The sequence below is a fragment of the Phalacrocorax carbo genome, chromosome 1 (assembly GCF_963921805.1).
Source record: "Phalacrocorax carbo chromosome 1, bPhaCar2.1, whole genome shotgun sequence".
Taxonomy (NCBI): domain Eukaryota; kingdom Metazoa; phylum Chordata; class Aves; order Suliformes; family Phalacrocoracidae; genus Phalacrocorax; species Phalacrocorax carbo.
This window is the reverse complement of record NC_087513.1, coordinates 111,051,888-111,063,944: the sequence shown is the minus strand read 5'-3', so window position 1 is coordinate 111,063,944 and position 12,057 is coordinate 111,051,888. Positions and strand designations below refer to the sequence as shown.

The 12,057-nt window shown below is 34.7% G+C and overlaps 1 protein-coding gene across 1 annotated transcript in view; it reads right to left on the bottom strand.

Annotated features, from left to right (window-relative positions):
• NCAM2 (neural cell adhesion molecule 2) overlaps window positions 1–12,057 on the bottom strand; it is a 310,400-nt gene that overhangs the window by 116,063 nt on the left and 182,280 nt on the right. The window contains exon 7 of the mRNA XM_064470098.1: window positions 7,368–7,528. Within this exon, the coding sequence (XP_064326168.1) occupies window positions 7,368–7,528 (161 nt within the window). The remainder of the gene's footprint in view (window positions 1–7,367; window positions 7,529–12,057) is intronic.

Below are 12,057 nucleotides of genomic sequence, written 5' to 3'. Positions count from 1 at the left end.
ATTGCACTGGTATTAACACTATTAAGAACTGAAGAGTCCTTTGATACAAAGCTATTAATCCTTACTTACTGAGCAAATAGGTGGTAAAACACAATTTAAATATTCTAGATATTGTTTGCATTCTTCAAATCATTCCACTTTATAGCTACAAGTACACAGCAACTACAGGTGTCAATCTATACTGTTCCCTGTCAGATTATTTACATATGCAATATAATTTCTGGTTACACATGAACACTTCTGTTTAGAGGACTTATCTGTACAATATCATACAAGAACTCTATTGTAGATCTATGCATTCTTACTCTTTTCCACGGCATGCTAGTATCGTCATAAAAGAGGTTTTGGCCCTATATACTCACTCACATATGTTTCTCTGAAACTATCCACTTTACACATTGAATGACACACATCCCACTGGAAAACCTAGCATATAATCATGTAATAAGAATATGATTCAGCGTGTTTACACCCAAAACCAGTGAATTAAGTTTACATGAGTAAACTTAATTTTGGCAGCTCTTAACGTTGACTCTGTACATATCAAGGACATTTGTTGAAAATAATGTATTTTCTGTGTAATTTTCCTCAGTTTTGCTTTCGAGTAAGCACTGCTATAGTATATTTTATGAAGCAGAAAATAAACAGAAAGGTAACCTATTTTCTAATGGGTTTACACAAGTATATGCTACTTAGAAAAATCATATTGGCTTATGTTAGTGGATCAAAAGGGAAAAAGAATCATTCAGGTTGGAAGAGACTCCAGGAGGTCATCTTGACCAACCTCCTCATCAACACAGGGTCAAAGACCCTGTTCAGACCAGATTGCTCAAGGATGTGTTGAGCACTAGCTTGAAACATGCCAAGAACAGAGACTGCACAGCCTTTCTCACCAGCCTGTTGCAGTGCTTGACTGCTTCATGGTGAGGAATGTTTTCCTTATGTCTAGTCTCCTTTTTCGTGTTATGACCACTATTTCATTTATGTCCATTTTCTCACAGATGCTGCATTCAGCTGTACCAAGAAAAATATTAAAACCGGGTTCAAACTTGCTATATCCAGATGCAACACCTACCTCTCTTTTACCCATTTCCACCACACCATTCTTGGTCTCATTTTTCATTCCTTATCTCCATACTCCTTCTGTTGCTCGTCTGCTGTCTGTTCGCCCTTGACTATTACAAATAACTTATTGTGTGTTTACTGCATAGAGATGAAAAACAGGCTGTATTTTACCTAACAAAGCACTGCACTAATATCCTGCTTCATTAAGATATAATCTATGGTGAGTGACATTGTGTGCAGAAAGAAAATACCCTGGGTGATCGGTGGCTCTTGAACTGTCAACTGGATCCAGCTTTACTGGATGCAGTAGAAGGTAGTAAGCAAAAGCATTAGTGCAGGACATCAATTTGGCTAAGAAAAGCTGAAACTCTCTTCAATAGTGTAAGAAGGGATGTCATCTGAAAAAACTACAAAAAATAATTTGAGATATAAGATACCCATGTTAAATTTACTTTCAGGATCATCCAAATGCCTATGAAATATTCTACCTTGGGTAATTCAGATAATCTATTTCTATAGCCATGTCTCCTGGCTACAATGTAATCTGTTCTTTCCTTTCTTACCTTTGATATAATATCATCCCCAGAAACGAGGAAAGAGGTATGGCAGATATAACAGTCATAAAAAAAAAAAAAAAAAGTATTGTACACATTATTTTATATCAGAAATTTCCAAAATTTGGATTGACATTATTTCCATCAGAACAAGAGGATTTCCCTATCTGGACATGACAGACAATATGACCTTCTCAAGATGATGCATGTTCTAGTACATATAACTAATACTTTTTAATTTTTAATCATAGACTTACATACTAATTTTTTTTAAGGCTTTCTTACAATTGGATCACAAGACAAAAAGTTTTAGTCTGACATTTTAGACATAAGCAGCTGACATTTAAAGGAATAAACACTGTTTAATCATCAAATATATCTAGCTGACAGTTATTACTAGGAAGAAGAAGAGACTTCAAATGGGGGGTATTTTTTAATTGCCTCATTTTTGCAGGTCACAAGTTATAACTTGCTATTGACTAGAAGTTTTTATACTGTTTGACTACTCTTTATGATATTTTGGACACTGGAAAATATTAACATTCTTTTGTATACGTGTAAATAACAATACTTATTTGAGAATGCCAAGACTAGTATTTACAGAAACACTGAAGCAGGTTCCCCTTGCCAATTCTTTAACTGTTCTTTCTAAACTGACAAGGTCATTCTTGAACTGAATTGGTATTTGCTTGCTGTACTCTAGCAAATATGAAACAAATGAAAATGCAGGGTCTTGGAACATCAATCCAAGAAGCCTCCAGGTCTTTGCTGGTTTCTTCAGTCAAAAATATTGAAACATTTGTATTCTAATGTACTTAATTGTAAACTAAATGACCTGACTGAAATGAAAGGAGTTATGCTTAAGCTTGATTAACATTTTTGTATTTGTAAGGAAAAGGAACTGCTCATTACTAGACATGCATTTTTAAACTATTAACAGAGTGATGCTGCCAAATAGAGAAATAACATTTACTGGTTGGAAAGTTTGCTCTCTGAGGAGAAAAGGCTGGTATTAAATTCTTCAACACTTCCTCAATAAATTTCAGATTTCTTCCACGGCCTCTTCTGGATTTGTCTCAGACAAGGGCAATACCTTTTTATCAGAAAATTTAAGCTCATTGCTGTGCATCTTACAGCCTCCCCAAAAAGCTTAAGAAGAATTTGTATAGCAATCTGAGGTTCTAGTTTTGTTGTTGGTTGCTTACAAATGGTTTCTTGAAAAAGGTACACAATTTATTGAATTCACAGAGTTCTACCCATATCTTTGACAAAAGAGGTTCATCAGACTTTGGAAACAGCTCATATATAAAGCTTGAGATAGTCCTGATTGTATCTCTTGAAAAGAACTGCTTTAAACAGCTTGTTATTAATACAAACATGGATTTACTGGCGAGAGACTTAGTATATGTCCGTATCACTGCCTGATAGCATCTCTTGATTAACGTGACACATGAGGGATCATATTCTTATGCTATCTTCCTGCACAGCCACACTTGTATCAGGTAGAAAAACTGTAACCCCATCCTTCTGGAAACTGCTGGTACAATTTGAATTTAGTAAAAAAGCTAGAGTCCAACAAGGAAATATCTAAGAAACAGATTCCTGAAACCTGATGTCTGTCATAATAAGTATTCGTGTACACATCAGCATGAAGTGTTGGCTTGATTTAGGGCATGATAAACCTGAGTCTTTGTACATGTTAAAATTATATTACTACTTCACGCTCAAATGGATTTAAGACCTGTTTTCTGAGAGAGCTGGCACTGCTGCCTTTATAGATTGCATCATTTTTATTTTAAAAATTAGAGGTGCTCCAAACAAGTAAGGAGGTAGGAAGAAGGAATACAGAAAACGTATGAACTTTTGACACTACATCTTGAACTGATGAATTGCACTCTGTGAAGCTGCAATTGGTACACTTCGTAATATCTGGGCTGAGCAGGCACAGACAGTTCCATACATGGTTCCATGGGATTCCCTTTCTAGGGAATTTAAATAAAGAGCTTTTAGGTGTGTATTCAATAGTATCTTGGGGGGGGGGAACACCAAAAAAACCCCAACCTAAACAAAAACAAGTATTACTTTACTTATTAGGCTCAAAGGAAAATTAACTAGGTGTGTTCCAGGCACTATAAATATAAAAGGAATGCAGTCATTAAGCCTGAAAATAATGGAAAAAATTTAGGCAACTTCTTACTCCAATCGTATTACAGACTTACTGCAGTCTCTTTGGTTCAAAGATGCATGGCTTTTGAGGGCCTAGATTAACCTAAATATTTTGAATTTTAACATTTGGAACACATCTAAGAGCAATAAGACAGGAGAGGTCCATTACATTTCCTCTCATCTGCCTGATGACAGATAAAGACATCTAGAAACTAAAAAATGCTATCTGCTCAAACTATACAATAACTATAAAGAGTCTTTTGTAGTGCTTCTTGAGGTATTTTTTCCTCGAGTTTCATGAAATCAATTGTCAGATACTACTGAAATGCCAATGAAATATTTTTTATAAGCTCAGACTACCCTCTTATTGATTATGTAGGTAAAACACCTATACCCTGGAGAACTTCAGATGAACATATTCTAGAATTCCTTCCCATTTTTTTTACTAATTTTGATTAAAGAAAAAATATTTTTTCCCTTTCTAGAGATAGAAATTTCTAGACATAGAAATATGTCTCTTTCTATGGCATATGTACAGAAGAGGGAAAACCTGCTGAGAACATTAATTGTTTGTGCCTCATGGAATAGCAGAACCCAGCATTTGAGTGATTAGGGAGTAGAAATGGGCAACTGAAGAACCAGCAAAACGAAGACATAAATACTGTCCTCAGAGTATAAGCACTGTTCTTATAAAGCATAACTAGGTCTTTAATTAAAGCTAATTTTGTTTCATTTAGCCTTAGATTTTTTTATTTTAAGGTAATGTACTCTACTGCCATCACTGTGGAGAAGTAATGATGAAGAAATACATGTTTAGATCTTAGAAAGTAAGATGATGTAGGAAGGTTCTAAGGGACCGAATTTTCCTGACTGCTTTTAAAGCAGTTGCTTATTATTATGTTATTTAGGAAATTTTTCTTCAGGTGCCCACACGCTGTAAAAATGTGTTATTTCATAATTCAAAATGTGTATTCACATGTATCTAAACACACATACACACATATGTATATGACTGATTTGATCTGAGTTGTTTTGTGATGTAAATAATGAAACCGAATAATATGGGTGAAAGATCTAAAAAGTTAGACATCAAGCAGAGCAAAATACTAAAAAAAAATTTAAGAATTCAAGGAGGAACACCTATGGCTTCAAGCTGTTCAGAAGAACTAAACATAAATGAATTTGTATCAAAAATCTTAGCACAAGTCCTAAGCATTAATATGGATGAGATCTTTTAGGTAGTAACAGATAATGATACAGAGAGAACTATAGTAGATAACAGGATGACAGACAGAGATTACCAAATCGTGATCAGTAAGAAACCCGCTGAGGGAAACAGGCCTTTCTTTACTCTTCTAAGTCTTATTCAGTAGAACAGATAAAAAGAACTAATAAAGATGAAGAATTCGGGAGAGAAGTGCGTGTGCATATAGGTTTCTATACACGTGTTCCAGAAAAACTGTCAGAGTAGGAATTTGATATGAGGACAAAATAGCTTTTTTAACACTGATACTGGAACCAAAAAAGATGTTGAACAAACAAATCTAGGTCATGCATGGAAACTAAACATATGCAGGTGTTAGATGGCACTAAGATGGGTATGTCCATTCAAAAGTGTGGAGCAGAAATTTTAAATGCTGAATGCTATAATGTTATTTTTATTGCATTATGGTTACATTACTGTTACTACAAGTTTCAACCCTGCCACAGCCCTGTTGCAGTAGAAACAATAGTCATTGCCCCAAGGAGTTTGCACTGTAAATTAAAATTAGAGATAGCAGGTAGGCGAGACAAGCAAGCTAATGGAGTGGGAATGAATGACGTAATTTAATAGGTCATTTTAACACAAACTGGCTGTTTGTGTACTATTTAGTTATAATAATCAGCCATCTGCCTTGCGATTTTCAGACTGCAGTTTTTTGAATACATTTATGGGGAAGAAAAGTATAATAAGTTGTTGGCTGTATATGTGACTAGGAGTTTAACTTGTGTGAAAGAGACAAAAGAAAAAGTAAAGTTCATTGTAGGAGAAAATACAACAACCCTGCTCCACAGTTTCAGATTGAAAGTAGAGGTGAACTTTGTAAAGGCAATATTAGACTAAAATCACACTAGCTCTAGAGATTACAAATAAGGTAGGAGGTTTACTTTATGATACTATTCCCTAAGGTCACACTAACAGTACATGGATTATTATAGTTTAATTTAAATATATCCAATATTAAAGCACACAGGAAAAATAACTCTAAATATACACACTCAGTGATGTGTCTAATTAGCTATAAACGCTCAGGAAAGAGACCTGGGAGGCACTGCAGACAGTTCTGTGGAAACACCAGTTCAGTACTCTGGGAGAGCCAGAGAGGCAAACAGAATGTGAGAGAAGGCACTGAGATCAAAGCAGAAGCAGCACTGCGCTGCTGAACGGCCAGGTCTGCCCCATGACATGAATCCTGCGTGACATTCTCGCCTTGCCGTTTCACAAACAGGGAATTATAACTGGAAAGGTACAGGAACATGTGGTTCGGAGATTCATAATGGTTTCCCCAGTAGAGAAAACTAAACAGACTGGAAACTCGCAGCTTAGAAACATGGGCTAGACATCATATCTTCAGCCTCAGGCTCCCAGATCCCAAATGACAGCATCATCCAACCTAATAGTTCAGCTCTTCCAGTGCAAATTACCAGATTAGCCTCTCCTGTTAGAACTGTTTCACTTTGTAACATTACTACTAGTTTTACCTGGGCCTTTAAATTTCATTTTCTGTGGTCCTAAGTATATGCTTTAGCTCTTCAAATATAAATACTCTTTCTCCCTACTACAACTTCTAGTTAATGTAAATAAACCCATCATATTACTTTTTTGTATGTTTTTCGTAAGTAAGCTACAGCCTTGATCCTGCACAATGATTCTGAGGGAGGTTTTCTACATTCTCACAGATGCCTACTCTCACTAGGTTATAGCTATAGAAAAACCTCAAAGAAATTATCAGCTCTATGTAAAGGAGAGAATCATGAACACAGATAGGGTGGTAGCGCATAGAAAAAGAAATAAGTTTTCATGTTATTACTTTTGTCCTTTGAAACTCAGACCAGACAATATTTTTGTAACTACATCTGCAATCCTGCACTTAAAAAATAAAACCCAAGAAAGAAAAACAAATAAAAATATCAGGAACACCTCTACCCGTTGTCTTCTTATTAAAAAACACAGTTTACAAGTCCAAACAACCTGTTTTTTCCCTTTTTAGATTTCCCCCCCCTTTCTCCTCTTGGTTTTCTTGGCAAGCAGATAACTTTTAAAGGAAAACCAGAGTGAATTTGCAATTTAACACTCCACTGTACTGTATCTGAATAGCAGAAAAGCAAATGCTGAAGATAGCCTTTTCAAAATTAAAGTCAGGCGTAAAGGTTAAAGTAGCCAACGGGGAGGAAAAAGCTATAATATTATACAGCAACTGGTTTGCTGCATCAGTAGACACTTTGCAGGAATACTGTTCCACTGAAAATTGTGAATTATAACCTCAGTCCCTACTGTTTACATTTAAAAAGGAAGGATGGAAGATACTATGCAGTACTTACCAAAAACTTGAAGGAATGTCTGTTTTTTATCATTTCCTGCTTTGTTTTTAGCATTACAGATATAAGGACCCGCATCAATATTTTTTATATCTCTTATTGTTAGTTCTGTATTCCTTCCTCTCAGCATATATTTTTCATTGTCCTCAATAAGTTTACCATTCCTAAAAAAAAAAAACAACAAAAGATGTATAAATCAACCAGCAGGTTCCAAAGTCTGAAACAATGTGCTATGGAAGCATCAGTATGTCGAAAACAACCTTTGAGGGAAGAGACTTCTATTATTCTAGCCTCAAAAATGCATTAACTCACGCGGCATAAATTGACAGTATGTACAGAGTGGAGTTGATTTTAGCATTACAAAAACTGTTCTGCGGGATCACAGTGTTTTTTCATGAGAATGTGCATATTCTAGACAAAAGCAAAACATTCTGGACTGCATTTTGATATTCAAGACCCCAGCCCCTCAATTTTATTGTCAAGGTTCTAAAATATATACATATTAAAAATACTATAGTATCATTATTCTTAAATGTTCAATATTGACTTAATGTTAGAAAAATGCTTGTGAATAGAACTGTAACATATGGCTTATAGTCAAGGAAGGATAGAAGGTAATCAGTTATAGAAATACTTGTACATGAGAAACTTTTAAAAGAGTATTTTCAAAGGGTAACTGCTGCAGTTCACATTAGTAACAATGTACCAAATGATAAAAATATTTTAAACTACTTTAGAGCCTATTGGCACATGAAGAACCCTTCAAATTATTTCCTCTCAGTTGTTGCTGGCTAGCCACAACTTAGTAAGCAGGCATGTCTCCAGATGTTAGAATGAGTTCTGACCAGATGGTACAGAAATAATATGACCTGTGAACAATTCTGAGGGCTGATCGGGGTTTGACCGGTCCATTTGAGCACCTTGGCTTACACACAGCTATCAAGACAGCTTCTTTTTCAAGAGTGCAGTTCTAACTTTTTAAATTTCCTCCCATTCTGCCTGTTTGCTGTAGGTTTCTTTTGATCATATTTTTGTTGAATCATCAACAGTCCATTCTCATAATCACCTACATAAAATATGCCTTATTTTCATAAGCGCTGAAAATGCTGCTGACAATATCTACCTCTTGAAAACAAACTGTTTGTAAAATGAAACGAGTATGCATAATGGAAATATTCTATTCAATATGCCTAGTTTAGGACATCTAGTTTTATTTCAAGATTTGAGCAACAATGATTTTCACTTTCTTTCTACTCACATAAGACTGATAACTACATATATTTAATATTTTCTAACATAATATTTTCTCTAAAAATGAGAATACTGCTTCTTTCTTGGGATTATTAACATCTACTAATAGGATTCTCCTGGCATCTATATAGCTTGCATTTTAGTAACATTGTTATAATTACTCTAGTCTGCTTAGTTGTCCACTTCAAGATGGTATTGTGATACTCATTCATCTCCTTTCCAAAGCAAATAACAGAAATTGTTTTGCACAACAGAAAAGATCTAATTTTCCACAAAGGTGGTTTCACAAAAAATTTTAGTGATTTCTGCTAGGAGACAAAAGTCTATTTTCAAGGTCAGAAGTAATTTCCAAATGCCTGTTATTACAAACATCACCTGTATTTATGACAATTCCTAAGCAGAAACAATATTATGATCATTTCCCTGGACCCCCTAGTGAACAGGAGAGATTCAGATTGATGCTGATATTGGAGAACAGAAAAATATAACACATTAAAAGCGGATTATTTCTTCTGTCAGATAATTCTAAGTCCCGTCAGTAAAGATAAGGGGATTGATCCAGCTAAACTTTACTAGCGTAAATTATCTCCACAGATGTAAACAATCATCGAGCTTTCAGTAGGACTATTCACAGGAGTAAAGATTTCCAGTTCATGACCTGTACATTGGGATCTTTATCATTCAATCCCAGCTAATTTAATTCTATTAGTGTGTCGCTTCTCTGAAGGTTATACTTCACACTAATGTAATATCAGCTTCAATAGAGATATCAGTTATGTGGTGAAAGAATTAGATTCTCTCGGTCCATGAAATATCAACAAAGTATATATGCGTATTAAACAGAGCAGCAACTAAACCTTGCTGACCTTCCTTTTTGACTAGGTGTTTCAAACTGACAAATTTGTAAATGAGTGTGTAATCTCTCTTCTGAGACAGATTGACAAATTAGTTCAGATGCCCCCGTTTTAAATTGACAAAATCTTAAACATTGTCAGCACCTGGAAATGAAAAGAGTCAACATAAATAGTGGAAGCTTTACCACATTACACACTGTCTTAAAAAGAGTTTAAAGCTTGAAACTACTCTTGTGTCCAGCATCTCACTTACAGTCAATGCAGAGAGATGTATAAGCCACCTCAACAGTACTGTCATTTGATTTTAAAAATATAGCCATTTTTCATGGCCTAGCTGAAGTTGACCTGTTCAGTTCATTGCAAACCAAAAGGGAAACAAGAGAAAAGAGAATCAAGAGAATTTCTTTTTTTTATTGACTAAAATATCAGTGGATTGTATGGAAGGTAAGACTACACAATGATAGAACCAAATCACGCAGGCCTTGCTAAAGAAACTTCAATAGAGCAAATGAGACAATAGCTGGTGTCAGAGCACATTTTAAAAGGCAACAGAGACATGAGGACACCAAACTGTGTATAAAACAGGTCCTTAATCTTGATGAACTATGTCAACAGGTACTGATGTACTTTCTATACAATATAACAAAAATCCTCCAGCAGAATGGAGTAGAAATCATTCCCACCCTTCTTATCAGAGCTTTTCCTCAGCTCTCCAGAACGCTCAATATAGTTTTGAATGTTTTACCAGGAAACATTATTCTCTGTTATAATAGTTTGCACCTCTCTGGACTTTTTTCCTTAGCATAGTTATGTATTCAGAAAACAGACTTCCATTAAATTACTTTATTTCACATGCCCATTTTACAAATGGTTAACCTGAGACAAATTAAATAAAATGACTGAACTCACATAGATAAATGGTACGGTTGGGAATAAAACTGAACACAATTCCTATAACTTGCCATAACCAGAGGTTAGAATCCTTCCAAAATCAGCATTAACTCTTAATCAAATTCAAGATGTAATTCCACTTGTTTACTAAAAAAGAAACACTTAAATAAAACTGAGGTTAATATCAACTTAGATTCAGCATCAAAAAATACACTAAACAGGGTGAAAGTGGGTATATGACAACTTGGCCATTAATTCTGATAAATGGATTCAATTAGGTTCTTAAAGGACAACATGCATATTAATATTAGATAAATCAGTTTTGATAGACTTTCCTACCATTGCTAATGCCTTCCAGATTTTTCTCCAAATCAAGAATTATGTTGATCTAGTTTTCCTATGCTCAGTCCAATTTCTAAAGGAAAAGGATCTGAAATATTCTAGAAAACTAAGGTCTATCAGCAGATTCTGAATCTGGTTAACTGGGTATCAGCATGTGAGTGAAAAGGACAGTTCAGGACAGAGATTTCAGAAATTTGATGCAGAAATCTAGCACTGGAATACAATATAGAATCAAGTTTGCTTCCTCCAGAAAAAATAATTGTTCCCTGTTTGCACATCAATGATAAAATTCTCTTACAGAGACCAGGGCCCTTTTCCACCTACTACTTTACAACCTCTCATTGTCAGCAAATAAAAAATCAAGAGTATTTTCTATTGCCAAGATTTTATAGCCTAATAAGACAAAATAAAAAGACAGTGAAAGGGAAAAAAACCAACTACAAACCCACAACACAGAAGGGAGGTAAATAAGCCAATATTCCTCATATTCCTCACTATGAGTTAGTTCCTTATATAGGAACAAAACAGAAGCTTCCTCACTTAAGATCCAGTATCCAGTACACCAGCCTGTAAAGCTTTAATAAAATCTTTAAAAAGATATTTAATGAATGGTTTAAAAGTCAGTTGCCTCAGGGGCTGGCAAACCAAAGGAAAATCTTTCAGTAGGCTCTGATCAGGAGACAGAGATAAGTGTCTCTCCAAGACACTTAGCCTGTGTACATACTGTAATATTTATAAAATATTGAAATCTCCCCACAATTGAACAGAGATATCCACAAACTCAAAATTTATCCATTCTTTCTTAACAATATGAAACATTAATGCTGGTTGTCTTACAACAAGGCCATTTAGGATACCAGATTTCAGACAACTCTTAAGAATTTTGACCAGATAAGACATACATTGTAAAAAATTACTTCAAAGACATTAAATAATCAGAATATTCAACCTTAGTTTGAATTCAGTATCAGTTCTTTAGTTTGGGCTCTGAACATTTTGTTTTTCTTTTTCCTTCTCTTCACTAGATTTTGAATTCTAAGCCACACTAAGGAATTAACATTGCATTCTATTTATTTAAATCTACTGAGATTCAAATTGCGCAAGAGAAAAATTCAAATCCACATTTGACTTATGGCATGTTAAGATAAAGGTGTCAGTCAAAGGAAGGTAACTTTTAAAATGAATCTAACATTGTTCAAAGATTCCAAAGGAGATTAAGGATTGATGGAAATCCCTTCTATGCGCATTTGGAAAATGCAGTGACCTTTTTATTCACCTGTAATAATATATGTAGATGCAAATTATTTGGGTCTAAAATAGAAATGTTCACTGGTATGAGAAGTTTGAGATACTTT